At 38.8% G+C, this 22,549-nt stretch overlaps 1 protein-coding gene and 1 pseudogene across 2 annotated transcripts in view; one reads left to right on the top strand and one right to left on the bottom strand.

Annotated features, from left to right (window-relative positions):
- The window catches only part of PIGU (phosphatidylinositol glycan anchor biosynthesis class U), a 109,919-nt gene that overhangs the window by 14,919 nt on the left and 72,451 nt on the right, over positions 1-22,549 (top strand). For both annotated transcript variants that reach the window (XM_057529194.1, XM_007193254.3), the window contains exons 3-6: positions 9,964-10,023; positions 11,259-11,321; positions 18,936-19,045; positions 21,257-21,357. In XM_057529194.1, the coding sequence (XP_057385177.1) occupies positions 9,964-10,023; positions 11,259-11,321; positions 18,936-19,045; positions 21,257-21,357 (334 nt within the window). The remainder of the gene's footprint in view (positions 1-9,963; positions 10,024-11,258; positions 11,322-18,935; positions 19,046-21,256; positions 21,358-22,549) is intronic.
- LOC103005513 (ATP synthase subunit d, mitochondrial-like) lies at positions 897-1,394 on the bottom strand (annotated as a pseudogene).

Below are 22,549 nucleotides of genomic sequence, written 5' to 3'. Positions count from 1 at the left end.
AATTCATTGATTAGCTCTAGTAGTTTTCTGGTAGCATCTTTAGGATTCTCTATGTATAGTATCATGTCATCTGCAAACAGTGACAGCTTTACTTCTTCTCCTCCAATTTGGATTCCTTTTATTTCTTTTTCTTCTCTGATTGCTGTGGCTAAAACTTCCAAAACAATGTTGAATAATAGTGGTGAGAGTGGGCAACCTTGTTTTGTTCCTGATCTTAGTGGATGGAAGGCGGATTCTTTACCACTGGACCACCAGGGAAGTCCCTATACATTTTTAAATGATCACCATGATGAGTTTAGTTGTCATTTGTCACCATACAAAGATATTATGTAATTACTGATTATATTCCCCATGCTGTACATTTCATACCTATGACTCATTTAATTTCCTTTTTTTTTAATAGAATCATGGATTTTTTTTTCAAATTTATTAATTTTTTTGGTTGCGTTGGGTCTTCGTTGCTGCACATGGGCTTTCTCTAGTTGCATCGAGTGGGGGCTACTCTTCGTTGTGGTGTGCGGGCTTCTCATTGTGGTGGCTTCTCTTGTTGCGGAGCACAGGCTTCAGTAGTTGTGGCACGTAGGCTCAGTAGTTGTGGCTCACGGGCTCTAGAGTGCAGGCTTAGTAGTTGTGGCACTCGGGCTTAGTTGCTCTGCGGTATGTGGTATCTTCCTGGACCAGGGATCGAATCCGTGTCCCCTGCATTGGCAGGCGGATTCTTAACCACTGCACCACCAGGGAATTCCCTCATTTTAATTTTCAACTGAAAGTTTGTGCCTCTTAATCTCCCTCACCTATTTCTCTCCTCCTTCACCCCTCCCCTTTTTCTATCTTTTAATATAACTGTTTTTAATGTCCAGAGTTTGTAATATGAGGGCCACCGCTTTCTCCCATACTCAAATTGATAAATTCTCAGTTGGCTGGTGAGGCCAGTTGGGATACTTCTTGTCTAATTTGGTTTCTAGGAAGACTTCATTCAAGGCCTTAATGGTTACTGATCAAATGGAATTGTGTATGTCACCAGCTTTCTCATATTCCTTAATCCTGGCCTTTGAGAGAGACAAAAACTCAGCACAGCATTTGCATCTTTTTCTTCAGCATCCACCTGGACAGTATATTTATGCTCTGGCATGAGAATCTTCAGGGCATTAAACTTCTTTTCAAAGTCATCTGCCAAGCCAGCTTTCACCACATTGGCCTTGTAGTAAGCCTAGTCATAGCAGGTAGATTCTCAGGTAGAGTAGCCAACCTGGAGATGAGGGTCTCATTCCAAGATTTCAGGGAATTAGCAGTGGCCTTTGGTCTTGGGGTATGATCTCCCCAAAAGCTACCCAGTTAGCAGCTTCCATTGTAGACTTTCTCCCTCTTGGATCACTTGCTCTGGGGTAAGCCATGTCATGACCAACCTTAAGGAAGCCTTTGTGATGAACTGAATATTGCTGCCAACAGTCAAATGAGTAAGCTTGGAAGCAGATATTTAAGCTCTTTTAGATATTGCAACCTCAGTCGACAGCTTGGCTGCAATCTCATGAGAGACTCTGTGCCAGAACTATCCAGTTAAGCCACTCCTGGATTCCTGACTCTCAGGCACTATGTGAGATAATAAATGTGTGTTGTTTTAAGCTATTCAGTTTTTGGACAGTTTGTTACACAGAAATAGATAACTAAGATACCTAGGGAGGGAATTAACATAAAGAATACCAGGACCTAGAGCACTCTAATACATCAAGGTTGGGATGGGGAAGAGGAACTAGCAAATATAGCTGAAAAGGAGGAAAATCAAGGGAGTGTTCAGGGACGCTAGATGACCATGTAATTGCTTAAGGAGGGAGTAAAAACTATGTCAAATGCTATTTCAAGGTTGAGAAAATTTAGATTGAAGATTGATGATTAATTTGCCAAAATTGAGACTTTGGAGACTTTGGCAACAGTAATTTCAGTGGCGTATAGGGACAAGAGACTGATCGAAGCACATTGAGGGAAAGATGTGGAAAGACAGAGTATAGACAACCTTTTTGAGGAGTTTTACTCTAAAGGAGGGCAGAGAAATGGTATGGTAGCTGGACGGAGATGTCTAGTGAAGATTTTTAAAATATGAGGATCTGCATATTTGAATGCTTATGGGAATAAGTCTATGGATAAACAAGTTGATGATGTAAGAAAGAGGATTGAATGAGCAATGTCTTTGAGGAGGCCAGAAGGAATAGGATCACCAGTTCACAGGTGGAGGATTTGGTTTTATTTATTTACTTATTTATTATAAATTTATTTATTTTATTTTTGGCTGCGTTGGGTCTTCGTTGCTGCGTGTGGGCTTTCTATAGTTGTGGCGAGTGGGGGCTACTCTTCATTGTGGAGCACAGGCTCTAGGTGCACAGGCTTCAATAGTTGTGGCTTGCGGGTTGTAGAGCGCAGGCTCAGTAGTTGTGGCACACGGGCTTAGTTGCTCGTGGCATGTGGAATCTTCCTGGACCAGGGCTCGAACCTGTGTTCCTGCATTGGCAGGTAGATTCTTAACCACTGCGCCACAGGGAAGCCCAAGGAGGGTTTGGTTTTAGATAGGAAGAAAGGAAGTTCATCCATTGTTAATAAGAGAAAAGTAGAGAATATAGATATAGATAGAGGAAGTTGGTCAACTGGGTAGTGGGAAAATAAGATGGTTCTCATTTAATTGCTTCTCTTTTCTCAGTGACATAAGAAATGAGATTGTCGGCTACAAGTGAGAACTGGAGAGGGAAGTTGGAGGTTGAGGAGAGGGGAAAATGTGAAATAATCCTTTCAGAAAGAATATGTCAAATGAATAAATGGAAGAGCTATATCTAGCCACTTAACCATCATTTAAAATGTTTTTTCTCTGGGAAAATGTTTTCTTGGATACAGTGAGGGAGCCTAGAATACATTCTTACGCCTCATCATGTGCGTGCGTGCGTGCATGCGTGTGTGAAGGGGGATAAAGGCCGGAGGTAGAAATTTCTAGCTACTAGAAGCATGTTAACTCTCTATACCTGTCTAAGATAACCCCGTTAGGACTGTTAACCTGTAAAATTCTGAATTAAGGGGCAAGAACAGTTGCTTCCCCTGAGCGTAGTGAGTATGACTTCAAACTCAGAGTCCCTTGCTCCTCATTCCTGAATATGGGTTAATTTGCTTGTAAGCTGGGCATTCATAAACCAAGAGCTACCTATATTTTAATATAGTTTCTCTAAGTAATAAAACACTATAAAGAAATAAAATTATATCAAGCCAAATGAAAAGAATACTTTTGGAGAGAAAGTTAATCGCTGCTTTGTATTGTTTCTTTCTTAATCTTTAGCAGATTTTATATCTATTTCTTAAGGAAAGGTAAGAATATGTGAAAGTGGAGAAGAAAAATCTGCACAGGAGAGAAAAAAGTAGTTTAGCAACCACAGGTTAGATTTTATGACTGCCTTCAACAGACGTTTCTGTTTTCTGTGTTTAGTCAAGTACTGATAGTAAAATTGTGAGTTTATCCATATATACCCTACCCTGACTGGGAGTAGTCACCTAAATGGAGATGTAGCATAAAGACAAATTATATTCAGTGCATGCTTCTCTATAATAGTATGATATGCAGTTAAACTAACTACTGTGTACATGTTAGTTCATTACGGAAATGAGCCCAATTGCTGATAGACTTTTTGAGAACAGTTTGTTCTGTTATTTCTGAGACCTATTTAGTGCCATTCTAAACTATCTGAAGCATCAAGACACTTTGAAAGCAGGCTATTGGTAATATAAATATCAAGTTGCTACCTCTTACAAACAAAGATAAATGCAAAAAAGAATCCATTAGTAGGGCTTCCCTGGTGGCGCAGTGGTTGAGAATCTGCCTGCTAATGCAGGGGACACGGGTTCAAGCCCTGGTCTGGGAAGATCCCACATGCCACGGAGCAACTGGGCCCGTGAGCCACAACTACTGAGCCTGCGCGTCTGGAGCCTGTGCCCCGCAACGGAAGGGGCCGCGATGGTGAAAGGCCCGCGCACCGCGATGAAGAGCGGTCCCCGCACCGCGATGAAGAGTGGCCCCCGCTTGCCGCAACTAGAGAAAGCCCTCGCACGAACCGAAGACCCAACACAGCCAAAAATAAATAAATAAATAAATAAATAAAGTAGCTATAAAAAAAAAATTAAAAAAAAAAAAAAGAATCCATTAGTAGATAGTTGTAAAAGTTTAATTCTTTTGGAACTTTGAAAGTCAAAGCTGATTTCCCTATTTTCAAAACAAGGTAAAAAGTTGATCTCAATTAGCTAACATATTGAGTTTTACTGTATGCTAGGCACTATGCTAAGTACTTTGTGAATATTACCACTTAATTCTCCCAAGAACCCTGTGAAATAGGTCACTATACTTATTTTATAGCTGAGGAAACTAAGGCTCAGAGGGGAAGACAACTTACCCAGAGGTACATAGGTGGAACCTGGTTTTAAACCTGAGTCTGACCCCAAAGCCTTGTTCTTTCTACCACACTAGCATGATCTCATGAAAAAACCTGTCAATAACCTTTACAGTATCATAAGACACATTTTTACAAGTGGTTGGGAGTTGGGAAGAGGTGCTTCTGAGTCACCAGCATGGGCTCACTAAAACAAGTCATGTACTTTCCTTCTGGTGTGGTGGATTGGTGAACTGGCTTGTAATAGCAGACCAACTATCCTGCCTAGAACAACTAGAAAAGCAGGAGGAATACAAAAAGCATCTGTTTGATGGCATTGGAAAGTAGCAAGATAACCAGGACTTGAGGGGCTGAGATCCCAGAGTTGAAATTGCAAAAAGTAAGATCGACAGTCTGAGCTGCTTTCTCCTTGATATATTTACCAATTTGTAAGTGGCACAGGCTGAGGGGGCAGAGAAAGAGAACAGAAATTGGATGGTAAGAGGCTACAGATCTAAGCAGAGCTCTTGGCAGTCTAATGGTTCTGGGGAAATACAAATTCAAGTGCACTTCCAACCAAGGTGGTAGGGCTCTGGCAAAGGACTTGGCTTCTAGTTAGGTCCTCTAAAGGACTACACTCAGAGAATGAGGGTAGACCATGTATAGACTAGTCTTACAAAGACTGAAGCCAGCTTCTAATCAGCTTAACCCCTAATTAGATTAAGGAGATACAATTCTAATTATCAATACTTGCCAGAAGCTTAAAGAAACCCTTACTGGAAGAAAATCCAGAACCTCTACAATTTCTTTTGCATAGTGTCTGTCATTCAATTAAAAGTTACCAAGCATAATAAAAGATAGAAAAAAATATGCACTAAAAACAGTCTCACAGGTGATCCAGATATTGGAGTTACCAAACTTGGACTTTAAAATGACTGTGACCAGTGATTGGTATGTTAAAAAAATAAGTGACAAGATAGTGAATTACACCAGGGAACTGGAATATGTAAAAATGATCAAAGGGAAATTCTAGAACTAGAAAACATAATAACAAATTAAGAATGCAAAAGGCAAGGTTAACAGTAGATTACACAAAGCTGAAGAGAGGATTAGTGATCTGGAAGATAGAAAATAACCATACTGAAGCTTGGAGAGAAAAGGATAGAAAACAGAGAAAAAAAAATCGATCTATGAGATACAGTAAAAAGGTTTAACATACATACAAATAGAGTTTCAGAATGGGAGAAGGGACAGAATGAGGAAGAAACAATATTTGAAGAGATTAGTGGCTGAAATTTTTTTAAACTTATGAAATATTTCGATTCAAGAAATTCTGGGGGCTTTCCTGGTGGCGCAGTGGTTGAGAATCTGCCTGCTAATGCAGGGCACACGGGTTCGAGCCCTGGTCTGGGAAGATCCCACATGCCGCAGAGCAACTAGGCCCGTGAGCCACAACTACTGAGCCTGCGTGTCTGGAGCCTGTGCTCCACAACAAGAGAGGCCACGATAGTGAGAGGCCCATGCACCGTGATGAAGAGTGGCCCCCGCTTGCCACAACTAGAGAAAGCCCTCGCACAGAAACAAAGACCCAACACAGCCAAAAATAAATAAATTAATTAATTAATAAAAAAAAAAAAGAAACTCTGTAAACCCAAGCAGGGTAAATTCAAAGAAAACACACATCATGATAAAACTGCTCAAAACCAAAATAGGTTAAAAGCAGCCAAAGAGGGACAATTAACTTTAAAGAGAAACAAGATGGAAACTAACTTTTCAACAAAAATGAAGGAATCCAGAAGACAATAAAAAGGTATCTTTACAGTGCTGAAAGAAAATATCTACTGACATAGAATTCTATACTAAGTAAAATATCTCTAGAAATAAAGGCAAAATAAAGAGGTTTCCAAGCAGATAAAAATTGATAGCATTCATTGCCAGCAGACTCACATTTAAAAAAATATAAAAAGGCAGAAGGATTATGATCCTTGACAGTCTCATGGAATATAGGAAGGAATAAATAACAATGAAAAAGGTAAATATATGGGTAAATCTAAATAAGTATTGACTGATAAAACAATAATAATAATGTATTTTGGGTTTAAAATATATGTAGAATTAAAGCTATAACAACAATAACAGGAAAGGCTGAGAGTAGCTATATGGAGTTTAAAGTATTCAGAGGTCCCTTTATTGTTTAGGAAGTGGTAAAAGTAATCATTTATATTATACTTTAATTAAACTCAAAGACATATGTCATAATCTATAAGTTAACCACTCAAAGAATACTAGCTAAATGTATAACCAACAAGCTAATAGAGGGGAAAATGGAATAATAAAAAATAGTGAAGCAAGCAAGAAAGGAGAGAAGACAGCATAGAGAAAATGGGACAGATGGAAAATGAAATAGACAGTAAACTTAAACACACATATATCAGTAATTACATTACATGTAAATAGACTAAAATCCAGCTAAAAGATAATGATTATCAGATTGGGTTAAAAAAATAATTATATGTTGCTTTTAAGAAACACATTTTAAATATATTAGGACACACAAAAAAGTAGAAAGTAAAAATACAGGAGAAGACATATCATGCAAACATTTTCCCAAAAAAGCTGATGTAGCTATACTAATATTAGATAAAGAACACTTAAAGGCAAGAAACTTTGCTAGAGGTAAAGAGGATTATTTTATAATGATAAAAAGATCAACACCCAGAAGATACAGTAATTCGACACATAAATTCATCTTACTACATAGCTTCAAAATATATAAAGCAAAAGTGACATGACTAAAAGGAGAAATAGACAAATCCACAGTCAAAGAGGGAGATTTTTAACTATCTATCTCAGTCACTGATATAGCAAACAGACCAAAAAATCAATAAGGACATAGCAGAGTTGAATAAATCCTTAACAAACAACCTAGATGTCATACATAGAATATTACACCCTTAAATGTTAGTATGCACATTCTTTTCAAGTGTTCGTGGAGCACTTATCAAAATTGACCATATTATGGACCACAAAGCAAGTTACAACACATTTTTTTTTTTTGGCGGTGCCGCACGACATGTGGGATCTTAGTTCCCCAACCAGGGATTGAACCCATGCCCCTTGCAGTGGAAGCTCAGAGTCTTAACCACTGGACTGCCAGGGAAGTCCCCACAACACATTTTAAATGATTGAAATAATACAGAGTATTTTCTGTGACCACAATAATAAATACATTACAAAAATATAAAAAGAAAACAAAAATAATTTGAAATTACACTATAGTCTCAATTAAAGAAGAAATCTGGGCTTCCCTGGTGGCGCAGTGGTTGAGAATCTGCCTGCCAATGCAGGGGCACGGGTTCGAGCCCTGGTCTGGGAAGATCCCACATGCCACAGAGCAACTGGGCCCGTGAGCCACAACTACTGAGCCTGCGCATCTGGAGCCTGTGCTCCGCAACAAGAGAGGCCGCGACAGTGAGAGGCCCGCGCACCATGATGAAGAGTGGCCCCCGCTTGCCACAACTAGAGAGAGCCCTCGCACAGAAATGAAGACCCAACACAGCCATAAATAAATAAATTTAAAAAAAAAAAAAGTGTCTTCTAAAAAAAAAAAAAAAAAGAAGAAGAAATCTCAGGGGAAATTAGAGTATTTTGAACTGAATGATGTTGATAAAATTTGTATGATGCAGCTAAAGCCATACTCAGAGGAAAATTTATTGCTTTGAATGAATATACAGTTGACCCTTGAACAGCACAGGTTTGAACTGCACAGGTAGGTCCACTTATATGCAGATTTTTTCCAGTAAGTACATACTGCAGTACTGTACAGTCTGAGGTTGGTTGAATTTGAGGATGCAGAACCATGGATATGGAGGACCAACTGTAAAGTTATACTCAGATTTTTTACTGCATGGGGGTTAGCGCTCTCACGTTGTTCGAGGGTCAGCTGTTTTAGGAAAGAAGACTAGGACTTCCCTGATGGTGCAGTGGTTAAGAATCCACCTGCCAATGCACGGGACATGGGTTCGATCCCTGGCCTGGGAAGATCCAACATGCCGCGGAGCAACTAAGCCCATGCACCACAGCTACTGAGCCTGTGCTCTAGAGCCCGCAAGCCGCAATTACTGAGCCCGCGTGCTGCAACTACTGAAGCCCGCACACCCTAGAGCCCATGCTCTGTAACAAGAGAAGCCACCGCACTGAGAAGCCCGCGCACCTCAACGAAGAGTAGCCCCTGCTCGCCACAATTGGAGAAAGCCTGAGTGCAGCAACGAAGACCCAACACAGCCAAAATAAATAAATAAACAAAGAAATAAAAAAAAGAAGTCTAAAAATCAGTGATCTAGGTATCATCAGAAAAAGATAAAGCAATTATCCCCAGAAGAGTTTGAAGAATTGTGTATTGTAAAGTTTAGAAATTAAAGAAGTATAATAATCATTAAAGCCCAAAGTTGGTACTTTGAAAGACTAATAAAATTTAGAAATCTCTGGCAAAATTTGTCAAGATTAAAAAAAAGAAGATGCACATTACCAATATTGGGAATGAAAAAGGGAACATCACTATAGTTCCTGTAGACACTAACAAATAAAATATTATGAACAATTTTATGCCAAAAAAATTATAAATTTTTGTGAAATGAACAAATTCCTAGAAAGCCACAAGTTACCTAAACTGGCTAAGAAAAAAATAGCAAATCTGGATAATGTTTTATCTGTGAAAGAAATTGAATCTGTAATTTAAAATCTTCTCTCAAAGAAAACCCAGGTTGACAGAATTCAAAAAGAGTCATGTACCAAAATGTTCATTGCAGCTCTATTTACAATAGCCAGGACATGGAAGCAACCTAAGTGTCCATCAACAGATGAATGGATAAAGAAGATGTGGCACATATATACAATGGAATATTACTCAGCCATAAAAAGAAACGCAACTGAGTTATCTGTAGTGAGGTGGATGGACCTAGAGTCTGTCATACAGAGTGAAGTAAGTCAGAAAGAGAAAAAGAAATACCGTATGCTAACACATATATATGGAATCTAAGAAAAAAAATATATATATATAGTTATTTTTCACCAAAAAAAAAAAAAAAAAGAAAGAAAACCCAGGTTGAGATGGCTTCATGGTGAGTTAATTTTCCCAACTGTTTGAGGAGGAAGTAACACTAATCATATAAAACATCTCAGAGAACAGAAGAAGGGAAAACATTTTGCATTTTATTTTATGAGTTCAGCAATCCTGGTCCATTATGGAGTTTCCCGTGCGTATTACATACGTCTTAAAACTAAAATTCACCTCATACCTTTACTGTGTAAACAGCTCTTCACCAGGTATTTAACATATATTAGATTTTGTTTATTCTCTTTATTCAATTCAGCAGATAGTCCCAGTGGCACAAAATGATTCAAGTGATGCTAAATAATTCTCCCTCATATGTACGCTGGCAAACTAACATAGAACAGTATTCTAGGAAAGAAAGAGATTTTTGTTGACAGAATAGCCTCCTCCCCACCCCCTACTCTGGAAGCTGATAACATTAACATTTAACTTAATGTATTTGTTTTTCTCCTGCAGACTCCATTAATAATATACCTCTTTCATTTCCTGATTGACTATGCTGAATTGGTATTTATGGTAAGTAACCTTCCACATAAAATCAATATGTATGTATTTTTAATTTTAGAGTCTTTTTTTAAATAAATTTATTTATTTTACTTTTGGCTTCGTTGGGTCTTCATTGCTGCACGTGGGCTTTTCTCTGGTTGCAGCGAGAGGGGGCTACTCTTCGTTGAGGTGCACAGGCTTCTCACTGCGGTGGCTTCTCTTGTTGCGGAGCATGGGCTCTAGGGTGCATGGGCTTCAGTAGTTGCAGCATGCGGTCTCAGTAATTGCGGCTCACAGGCTGTAGAGCGCAGGCTCAGTAGTTGTGGCACACGGGCTTAGTTGCTCCGCGGCATGTGGGATCTTCCCGGACCAGGGGTCGAACCCATGACCCCTGCATTGGCAGGTGGATTCTTAACCACTGCACCACCAGGGAAGCCCTAATTTTAGAGTCTTTTATCTTCTTGTTTTTAAGGAAAAAAAATCTATTTTAGGAGCTCAGGAGTTTCTCAGAACATAAAAGCAAAAAGCTATCTTAAATGTGAATTCATGGAACTGTGATAGTATTATGGATGTGTGAGGAGTAGTCTCTGGCATCTGACCAGTTCCAATTCCTTATACTTTTAAAATTTGATTTCTGGACTATGTAGTCTTGAATTTCTAGCTTCAAGGTTCTATGATTGGCTTTAATTGTGGTGCCAGTATAGAGAGCATCCTGAATTTCCTAAGCATTCTGCCAAGACATTCTGTGCAGAGGACATAGGCCAGATGAGACTTTAAGGGCAAGAACCTTCAAAATTGAGAAAACAGGGCTATGTTTTGAGTGTAGTAATTTGAAACACTTGCCTAATCTAGAGTTGAAAATCTGGGTCAAGTAGGAGGTCCACTGAGGTCTTCATTAATAATTATAATGGCTGTGGCTTGTTGAGGGCTTACTGTGTGCTAAGTACTTGACCTGCATCAGGCCTGCAAAGCAGTGGGTATTATTCTCATTTTATAGAAAACTTAACTAACTTGTAATTACAGAGCAGATGTGGGACATCAAACTGATGTAAGCCTCAGTGTGTCCTAGTCCTCAGAGTTTTCTGGTCAGACCTCCCTGAAGAGGCTTTATCTTTGTAGTCAAAGAGAGGGTTGAGGTTCTACCTGAATGTAAGAATTCAGTACTGGATAGTCCATCACCATCCAAAAACTCCAGACTCTGGCAGCATTCCATTACTCCTATACTAATTAGGTTCATTTCCTTTTATTTCTCTTTCTCTTGACAGATAACTGATGTACTCACTGCCATTGCCCTGTATTTTGCAATCCAGGACTTCAATAAAGTTGTGGTGAGTAGTCAGTGGGTGGGACAAAACCAGTGAAATTCAGTAGCCTGCTGATCTCTGTTATCACAAAAAAATCAAAGGTCGTGTACTTAAAGATCAGCTGTCTTAAAATCCTAAGAAGTGGGAGTGAAGCTTCTGGCTTGTTCAGCCATCCCTGGAATGACCAAACCCAAACCAATAAGACAGCTTTACTAATAGATATAGAAAGGTCAGCTTAATCTTCGTGGCTTAATATCTACTCACCTATCCAGGTTCAGACTTTTTGGAGCAAATGGAGTTGAACTACTGTTATACTAATGAAGACCCTTAAAAATCTTCCATTCTTTTCACCAGTTTTTCTTTCCAAAAGAAAATGAATACAGCTTTTAACTCACTGTCTTATGCCCATCCAAGGTAAAACTGGATTCCCAATGTAGTTTCTATTTCCCTGCAGAGAGCAATCTTAATTGGAAAATTTGGCATGTATTAAATACCTGTTGAAAACCATATGTAATAGCCAAGGAGAATTGTGTAGTGGGACCATTCTCATTTTCCTGGGTTCTGAGAGAGTTAACAGATTAACCATGTGTAGTATCCATGTAGTTATTTTAAAAATTGTCTGCAGTCCTCATTGACTGGCTGGGAGCCACTGAGAGGATTTAGACTGGGGTGAGTGAAGGCTGCATTCCATTGGTGGTGTCTGTTTGTGGTTCATTTTCACTTCTGTTACCAAGTAATAGAACCAGAATTAGCAGTCTGCCTTTCTGTGCACTGGTCATCAGTAACACAAAGTGGGTGAATTCTGGAATTTTAGACCTCAAAGAAATTTTTAAAATATCTGGACTGAGGGTTCTTAATTTGGGGTCCATTTATAGGCTTAATGGGTCTATAACGCCCTTGAAATGGTATGAAAAATTGTGTATGTGCATATATCATTTTTTCCAAGAAGTAAGTCCATAGTTGCTATCAGTGTTCAAGGAGTCCTTGATTCCCCCCCCCTTAAAGGATTAAGAACTACATATTAGAGACTTAACATCACTAAGACCAGGGAGTATACATCTTAAGCTAATGGAGCATTTGTGACAACATGGGTGAACCTTGAGGACATTTTGCTAAGTAAAATAAGTTAGACAGAGAAAGACAAATACCGTATGATCTCACTTATATGTGGAATCTAAAAAAGTCAAACTCATAGGAATAGAGAGTAGCTTGATGGTTGCCAGGGGCTGGGGGGTGGGGGAAATGGGGAGATGTTGGTCAAAGGTACTAACTTCCAGTTGTAAGATGATTAAGTTCCAAGGATCTACTGTGCAGCATAGTAACTCTAGTTAACAATATCGTATTGTATACTTGAAAGTTGCTAAGAGAGTAGACCTTAAATACTCTCACCACACACACACACACACACACACACACACACAAACACACACACACACACGTAGTTATGTGAGGTGATAGGTATGTTAACTAACCTTATTGTGGTAATCATTTTGCAATATATATGTATAATATATCCAATCATCATGTATACCTTAAACATATACAATGTTATATGTCAATTATATTTCAAGAAAGCTGGAAAAGAAAAGAAAGGAAAATTTTAGGGCTGATGTAAAATGCTTTAACAGGATTCCCTAGAAGGCCAGAGATGAAATAACTGGGCATGAGATTTATAAGCAGAGGAATTCAGAAATAAAATAGCAGTGGTTATTTTCTTCTCCCAAGGTAGTTTGTGTATGTAAACTCCAGTCTTTTTCCTTTGAAGTTACCTGCTAAAATATTTAGGGGTGGTACTTCCCTTGTGGTGCAGTGGTTAAGAATCCACCTGCCAGTGCAGGGGCCATGGGTTTGATCCCTGTTCCGAGAAGATCCCACATGCCACGTAGCAACTAAGCCCGTGCGCCACAATTACTGAGCCTGCGCTCTAGAGCCCGCGAGCCACAACTACTGTGCCTAGAACCTGTGCTCCACAACAAGAGGAGCCACTGCAATGAGAAGCCTGCGCACCGCAACAAAGAGTAGCCCCCGCTCGCCGCAACTAGAGAAAGCCCGCGTGCAGCAACAAAGACCCAACGCAGCCAAAAATAAATAAATTAATTTTTAAAAACCCTCATTATCTCATCTATGAGAATTGGGCGATTGGGATTGACATGTATACACTGATGTGTATAAAATTGATGACTAATAAGAACCTGCTGTATAAAAAAAAAAAAGTGCTTTGTACCAGAATGATTACTGTGTGTTGTAGGGGAAGGGGGCTACTTGATAATTTTATGTTGTTTTCCATAATTCCTTAGAATTTTCTTTCTAAAATAGATGAATTTCCTTTAGGAATTCCAGAAAGCCTTTAGAGAAATATTCTTAAAATTGTTTGCTTTACAAATGTATGTTATTATTTTATTGAGAAATAAGATTAAAATCATCTTTCTGATTTTAAGATAAAAAAAATAATGTAGAGAATTTGCCACTCACAGATCTTCATTAAAAGAATGATCAAAAAATGTGTCTAAGAAGGAAATAGATGGAAGGAAGGACAAGCATTTACTGGATAAAAGAACAATAATGAAGACTTATTTGGGGACTGTTACAACAAGATGGATTGATTCACATGTTTCAGTCATTAGAATGGACATCTTTGGAGGCCACTAGTCTGCCTATCATAGTGTGCTTGGTACTTTTAATTTCAGCATCCTAGTGGGCATGTCACCAGTGGTATCTCCTTGTGTTTTTAATTTGCTTTTCCCTAGTGACTAACGATGTTGAGCATATTTTCATTTGTTTATTTGCCATTTATATATTTTCTTTTGTAAAGAGTCTGATCAACTTGTTTCCCATTTTTATTGGCTTATTATCTTTTTATTAGTGAGTTTTAAGTTTTCTTTATATATTCTGGATTTAAGTCAGAACAAATAAAAGTTTTATAAAAAAAAATCTATTAAAAAAAATTTAGGGGTGAAGGGTCATGATATTTACAACTTACTTTCAAATGGTTCTGGAATAAAAATGGTTCCCATGTGTGCTTTTGTTTCTGTGTGTGTGTGTGTGTGTGTGTGTGTGTGTGTGTAGAGAGATAAAGAAAATGTGGCAAAATGTTAACAGTTGGTGGATCTACGTGTTTTATTAAATTATTCTTTCAACTTTTCTGTAGTTTGAAAGTTTTAAATATAAAACACTGGAGAAAAAAATAGCATGTATATATGTATATATGGGATATATGTGAATATCTAAGGGGGTTTTGGTAGCTTTCATCTAAGAACACAATCAGATCTTTTCAAACAAAATATAAAACAAATGTGTTAGGTTTTTTTTTCTGAAATGTGTTTTAATGAAAGTTGATTAGAGATGCTACCATCATATGCATTCCTTTTTTTTTTTTTTTTACTGATCAGCTGTCATATACTCCAATTAAAACAATTTTTAATGGGAGGAGAAGCTTATGGGGAAGTAATGAAACTAGGTTTCAGTGAGTTTCTTAACATAGTCAGCTTCAGTGTCAATAGAAGAGATACTTTTAATTTAGTACATCAGTAATTTTAATTCATTTCTTAGTTATTTCTGACTTTATATGGAAACATATAGAGATCTCCTTTTTTTTCTTTGTGTGATTTAAAGAGGGAGAGAGAAAACCGAATGAGCTATTGTCAATACCCTGGTTTTGAGCACACCAAGGCAGAGTGTGCTATCTGTTATCACCAAGATAAAACTTTATCACCAAATAAAAATTTGGAATAGTTTTGCTTCTCCATCCTCAGAATTCAGCCTACTAGAACATTAGGTTTCTTGGTTAGAATAAGAGTTTCATTTACCCTGTGTCAAAAATTAACTCATTCTAAATGGCAGACTTTGATGATACTAATATACTACTGTTGATTTGGATAGAATATTAGCACATCTTCCCCCAAGTCTTTCCCAGTTTGTCAGAATGGGCCCATATCATATAGTCTGGAAGTATTTTAGTCTTGCTAGAATTTGAGACTTTTTATCCCTGGTAATGAAGGTGTGTCTGCACCCAAATGCATCCTGGTAAACTATGGTGCAGAGAGGGAAGACTCCAGCCCCACCCCAATCTCCAACTTGAGCATGTGGAATATGAATGCTGATTGATTGTGACCAGTTGATTCTCATGACATTTTACATCTGCCTCACTTGACAAAAGCAACGTTAGTCTAGTCTGTCCTTTGCTGAGACTGCGCTTATTTAGAACTCAGAATTCATGTTAGAAAGCTGCAGGTAGTTTGATAGGGAGTGATAAAAACCTGTATCCCCTACTATGCTTAGAGGGTTGTGAATTTGGAGGATAGGTTCCTGAATTTGGAATATGCTGAGGCTAACAGTTGGAGATACAGTGGGGGTGGAATATTCATCCCCCCACCTATAGGTTTTGGGGATGCAAAGGGGTGTAGACACAGCTTCAGTGATTAGAAGAATCTCTTTATTTGGAGTAGGGGAATTATGTCCTTGCAAAAATCAACCTTTCAAGGGACAGGGAAATGGCTGCGTGGGGTAGTGGGTAAAAGGGAAGGAAAACTCCACCCTGGAGATTTTTTTTAATTCAAAACTTTCTGCTAAAATATAACATACATATGGAAAAGCTGATTAATGATTACAAAGGTAACACATTCAGGTAATTACTTTTTAGGTCACTTTAAACCTCTCCTGCTTTAAATCTCATTGTTGTTGAGGCTGCTGAATATACCTAGAAATATACCTATCTTTGGATATTAAATTGTACTCTTTAACCTTATTTATTTACTTATTTATTTTTGGCTGTGTTGGGTCTTCATTGCTGTGCATGGGCTTTCTCTAGTTGCGGTGAGCGGGGGCTACTCTTCGTTGTGGTGCGCGGGCTTTTCATTGTGGTGGATCCTCTTGTTGTGGAGCATGGGCTCTAGGCGTGTGGGCTTCAGTAGTTGTGCCGTGCAGGCTTCAGTAGTTATGGTTCGCGGGCTCTAGAGCGCAGGCTCAGTAGTTGTGGTGCACCGGCTTAGTTGCTCTGCGGGCATGTGGAATCTTCCCGGACCAGGGCTCGAACCCGTGTCCCCAGCACTGGCAGGCGGATTCTTAACCACTGCACCACCAGGGACGCCCCTCATTTATTTTTTATTTATTTTTTTTTTTTTAAATTTATTTATTTATTTATTTTATTTATGGTTGTGTTGGGTCTTCGTTTCTGTGCAAGGGCTTTCTCTAGTTGCGGCGAGCGGGGGCCACTCTTCACTCTTCATCGCGGTGTGCGGGCCTTCTCACTATCGCGGCCTCTCTTGTTGCGGAGCACAGGCTCCAGATGCGCAGGCTCAGTAATCGTGGCTCACGGGCCTAGTCGCTCCGCGACATGTGGGATCTTCCCAGACCAGGGATCGAACCCGTGTCCCCTGCATTGGCAGGTGGATTCTCAACCACTGCGCCACCAGGGAAACCCCCCTCATTTATTTTTATACTTCTAATATTTTCTTGGTGTGTGTGTGTTTAATTTTCCTTAGTTTTTAGCCACTTTCTTGTCTCTAACTGGATGCATGGGGATGTTTTAAAGGGATTTTGTCTGTGCTTAGGGGATCTGAGTCAATATTGAGTTCTAAGGCCAGGCATAATGGCACCTGTGCTGGTGAGATTGGGGGAGACAAAAAGAAAGGTAGCATCGAATCTGGGGACTGCTGACCTGACTGCCCTTCTCTCGTGGAGACTCTCCTTTCATAAAATCTTTCTGTTTTAAAGTATTTTGGAAGATTGGGGTTACAAGGAAGTATTCTTTCCTTGTTGGCACAGTGTCACCTTTGCCCAGGGCCTACACATCCCTGTTTAACTGCCTGCATCTCTTACTGTAGTCCTGCTGGCTGGCTTCCAGCCTGGGGAATGGGCCTGTATTCCCATCTGTCTCTCTGGCTGCTCCTGGGTGAACTCCCTGTTTCCTTTTAACAGCCTTCTTTGTGGATCTCACACCCTCCAGGTGGCCTTCTTTTTGCAGTAGAACTCCAGAACCCTTAGCTAGTGGGGCCTCCGTCCTTCCACCACTGCTGCAGCTGTCCTCATTAACTGCTTTGTTTGCTAAGCCAGCACCCTTCTCTCTAATAAAAACACCTTAGTTTATATTTTGCCCTTTTAATTAAATAACCCCAGCTGTGAATGGCAGCATAAACCTTACTGATGATAATTCCCACCACTTAACTTGGACTCCCAGAGATGATCAAAGGGAGGCTTTTGAAGTTTGTTCAGGTTTTTTGATTAAGCCTCTACCTAAACCTCTGGAAGAAATCTGTGGTTACCTGTATTTCTGTGATGATCCTGGGATTTTCTTTTGAACTGAAAGATGGCTCTTAAAAAAATTTTTTTTAGTTTAAAAATTTAAATATCCAAAATATCTAAGACATGCAAAAATATATAAAGAATAATACATACTGTGAACCTATTTCAGCTTAAAAAATAAAACATTTTACATATAGTTGCCTCTCTCTGATACTTTCGTCTCCTTACTCTCCTCTCCAGTTACCACTGTTCTGAATTTAGTGTTTATCATTCCCACACATGGCCTTGACTTTGTGCATCTGTAAATATACCTAAGTAACATATAGTGTTATTTTGCATGCTTTTAACTTTATGTAAATGGTGTAATGCAGTATTCTGTTGCCATCTGTGTTTTCATCCTTAAATCTTTAATCACACACTACTTTGGCTTCTCTGAATTACTGTGTTTTATAATAGGTTGCAGCATTGATTTTATACTATCTAAGATCATTAAATCAGCAGGGCTACCCATTTGGGGTTCAGAGGCTTTTTCTATCTGTAGTGTGACCCATGTTTGCTTATAGGGTTGCCTAACTTTTTTTCATTCTGGAACACACCCATGAACTTGTTGGGACACACACAAGGGAAGGCAAGAGCTTTCCACCCCCATCTCACTCCCTCTAAATTATCCAGCTGCCCAGCCACACCCAGCCTTCCTCCTCCTTCTCTTCATCATGGTCATTTCCCACTTCCTCTGTGGAAGTCAAAAACTTGAAACAGGAGAGCTCGGCAGAAAACCCAGGACACTGTGACATTCAGGGGATCGTTCCACTTTGCATGAAAATATTTCGCTTTGATGGAACTTTGGAATCCTTAGGCCACTGATGATAACTCTTAAAAATGACTAAAAACTGCTTTGCCATTCAATCATTCATTTAGCCATTCAACGGATATTTATTGTTTGCTCACTGTGCCAGGTATTGGCAAATAAACATGGTCTCTGCCCTCATGGAACTTATAGTATAGTGAAGGAGAAAGATAGTCAGTCACATAAAAAAATAAAAAAGTTCTAACTGTGAACAGTGTTATGAGATTTTTACAGTCAGGGCAGTGAGTGTGCCTTCCTGAGGAAGTGACGATTTAACTAAGATCTAAAGATTATGTGCGAGTTAACTAGGGAAAGAGAAGAAGAGGTTGTTTGTTCTAGGTTAAATGCAAAGACCTGGGAGCAGGAGGGCAGTGGCACGTTCATGTTGCTTGAACCCAGAAAGTGAGAGGTGTGGGTAGCGGGCGTGAAATGACCCTGGAGAGGTAGGGCCAGGTCAGGCAGGCCACGTGGGCCATGGAAGAACTTTTGTCTTCATCCTAAAAGCAATGCGAAGTTATTTGTTTCATGTGTTTTGTCTTTTTTTTTTCCAGTTTAAAAAGCAGAAACTCCTCCTAGAACTAGACCAGTATGCCCCAGATGTGGCGGAACTCATCCGAACCCCTATGGAAATGCGTTACATCCCTCTGAAAGTGGCCCTCTTGTAAGTATTCTCTGACAAAACAGGGCTCAGTGCCAACGAATGTGAGGAAATTCTGATGAGACTTTCTCATGTTGTTTGTTGTATTTTTGGAGATTTGCAGTCTTAGTCATCAAGTATTTGCTATAGTTCTGTTGCACAACTGGGGTTCTGGCCAGGAAAAGAGACAGAGCCATCCTGTCTCTGTTGGGACAAAGACTCACACAAGCACACGCACAATCGACCCTTCACAAATGCTTTTTCACTCGATGCTGATCTGGTTCCAGCCTCCTTGTAACCAGTGTTTCTAAAAAAAAAAAAAAAAAAGTTTTCCAGTTGTGATATATGGATTGCATAAAATTCTGATCTTTATGCAGCAGTTATTTCAAGCAACTCCTATGTTTCATGTACAATTTAGTCCCCCGTTTGTAGTTCAGAAAACTGAAGAAAAGTACCAAACAGACCCATCCCAGCTGGATGACCAGTATGAGAGAGTGGAACTTACTGAGGCTCTATGAAAGAATTCTCCAGGAGTACCAGTGCTGCCTGTAACTTTAATTCTTTCAGGTTATTCCTGTTTATATTCCTGAGATAGGCAAATGGGAATAATTATTCAGTCAACTAATAGTAAATGTTAATAACATACTAGTTCCTAAGGATACACAGTAAAACAAGGCAGACAAGTTTCCTCATGGAAAAACATGACCTTAAAGCTTCAGATTTAGAAGGGGCCTTATGAGGACAGTTTATTCAACCCTTTGCCTTGTGTGTGACTCTCCTATTCAGTATTCCAGATAGGTGGCTGCGTAGCTGCTTCTTGAACATCACCTGCTATTTAGAAATGGCTTTTTTTCTCTTCCCACCAAACACATTTGAGGTATCGGTTCATATCTATGTATTTCAGAAATATTGGTGGGAACTACCTAATAGAACCAGAGGTTTGGCAACATTATGAATCCCTTATGGACTCCTATGTCTCCAGGGGGTAGTTTTGTAATAGCAGCAGCCATTTCTTTAAAGGTTGTAGAACAAGCCTATCTGTAATTGCTGAAAAAAAAAAATCAACAATTTCTGGGCCTTTGGCTTTAGAACTGCTAATCTTACAGCTCTGAGAGGTATTGGATTTAAGGTCTTTATTTGCGCATAATAATTATAATCTCTCCCTGAGACACTGGTATGTTTCTTCCTATCTGATAATCAGAATTATGTAACTGGTCTCCCTTTTCACTTTGTCTGCCAGGAAACTCAGAGCCAGATTTAAAGCTGATTACTACAGTGTTGTAGAAGACCCATTTGTTCTTCTTTCCCTAGCCTTTACTTTTTCCTTTTATTTATGCTTTCCCTGGTCTTGATTCTTTATTTCTATTTTAATTTTGCTCTCACTTTTTATTATCTGTTCTCATTTGAGCTGCCTCAAATCTTTTGTGGAAGCAGGATAAAAATAAATAAAAACACAGTTATGACTGTATAAGATTTCCCTATTCAGCATTTCAAATTTATTTTTTCAGTCCATTCCTTCCTACCTCAGGAAAAGACTGTTTCAGTTTAATTCCTTCCCAGTGGAAGTTCAGGTTGTCCTGTGAAGTTCAATGGCCACTAGCTTACTGAATTCAGCAGATACTTATTCTGTCCTTTGGGTCTGGCTTGGTGGATATAGCTTGGCTGCCAAGAGGACTAAACTTAAGCTGCTCTCACCTCTTGAATGGGGTAGCCTATGTCAGAGGTTAGGAACCTGATTGAGGAAACAGTACTTTCCTGGTTTTCAGAGATAACTGTAGCCATTCCTGAAATATATGGCTCTGTGGGAATTGGTAGAATTTTTATCATTTTTGAAGCCTGAAGTAATAAAAAATGTAGGCTTATTGCCAGAAAGACCTGATTTTGAATGTATTTATTAGCTTGTAAAACCTTAGGCTACTTAACCACTGAGTCTCAGTTTCCTCATCTGCAAAATGGGAATGATGTAATAGCTGGTTTACAGGATCCGTGGTGATGAAATATGATGGTTTTCCATATAACACATAGCACAGAATAGGCAGTGAATGTTCAGTGCCTTTTACTCACTGGCCACAACCCCACTCCATCCTCTTTTACTTAGGAAAACTTATTTCTAAGAAGTTGCCTTCCCTTGAGTATGGTTTTAGTAAACCTCTTGAACTTCCTGGCTATGGTGGCCAGGACTCCCTGGTCCTTTGACCAGGATTACTAATGCCAAATATGTGTGTTTTTTCCCAGCTATCTCTTAAATCCCTACACAATCTTGTCTTGTGTTGCCAAGTCTACCTGCGCCATCAACAACACCCTCATTGCTTTCTTCATTTTGACCACGATAAAAGGTAAGGCCCCAAAAGAAAGTACAAAGTTCAGTCCCTAATTTGTGCAGGCTTTTGTAACACTTATGCTGTGGATTTAAAAAAAAAAAATACAACACTTAAAAACATTTTTTAAAATTACACAAGTAATTTTATAGAAAATTTAGATAAGCCAAGAGAAAAAAATTAATTAAAACATCCTGAAATTCTACCACTCAGAGAGTCACTGTTAACATAGTTTAAACAAAAAACAAAAACTTCTAAAAGGCTTACAATGAGAATAGCAGTGTTCTGCCCCTTTCTTCCCATCCCTAGTTCAACTTCTTTGAAGGAACTACTTTTTTTTTTTGCTAGTATTTATTTCCATATTTCTAAATAAGACCTCGTATTGCTGTTTCATGAATTATAAATTTTAGACATTATCTATTGTATTCTTATTATGGGAGATAAAGATTTAGCTTTCTTTTACCAATATCTTCACTTCCCCTTTACCTGGTTTTCCTAGAGAAGTTATGTCACAGCTTTGATTAAATCAGTAGTTGGTACCTATATTTTATGACAGTATATGTATTATTCACTGTTGGGAAAAGTAATAACTATGGTTATTTTTTCTTTCTTGTACAACCTTTTATTTTTTCTGAGGTTAGTAATTGTGGGTTTTTTGCTTGTTTTTGTTTTTGTTTTGCTTTATCTTTCTGTACCAATCACTTTTTCCCCCCCAATTGCTCTGCTAGATCTTTCAAGTGCCTAACAATACAGGCATACCTAAGAGATATTGTGAATTTGGTTCCAGATCACAGCAATAAAGCAAATATTGCAATAAAGTGAGTCACACGAATTTTTTGGATTCCCAGCACAGATAAAAGTTACGTCTACACTATACTATATTCTGTTAAGTATGCAATAGTATTATGTCTAAAAAAATGTACATAGCTTAATTTAAACATACTTTATTGATAAAAAAAATTAGCCCCTAATAAGAGAATCAGCCCATCCTTTGAAGCTTTGAAGCCAGGCATTGACTTCTCTTTTCTAGCTATGAAAGTCCTAGATGGCATCTTCTTCTGAAATAAGGCTGTTTCGTCTACATTGAAAATACGTTGTTTAGTGTAGCCACCTTCATTAATTGTCTTAGGTAGATCTTCTGGATAACTTACTGCAGCTTCTACATCAGCACTTGCGACTTCACCTTGCACTTTTATGGTCTGGAGACAGG

This window comes from Balaenoptera acutorostrata, chromosome 15, assembly GCF_949987535.1.
Source record: "Balaenoptera acutorostrata chromosome 15, mBalAcu1.1, whole genome shotgun sequence".
Classification (NCBI taxonomy): Eukaryota; Metazoa; Chordata; class Mammalia; order Artiodactyla; family Balaenopteridae; genus Balaenoptera; species Balaenoptera acutorostrata.
This window is presented reverse-complemented; position numbering and strand designations above follow the sequence as displayed.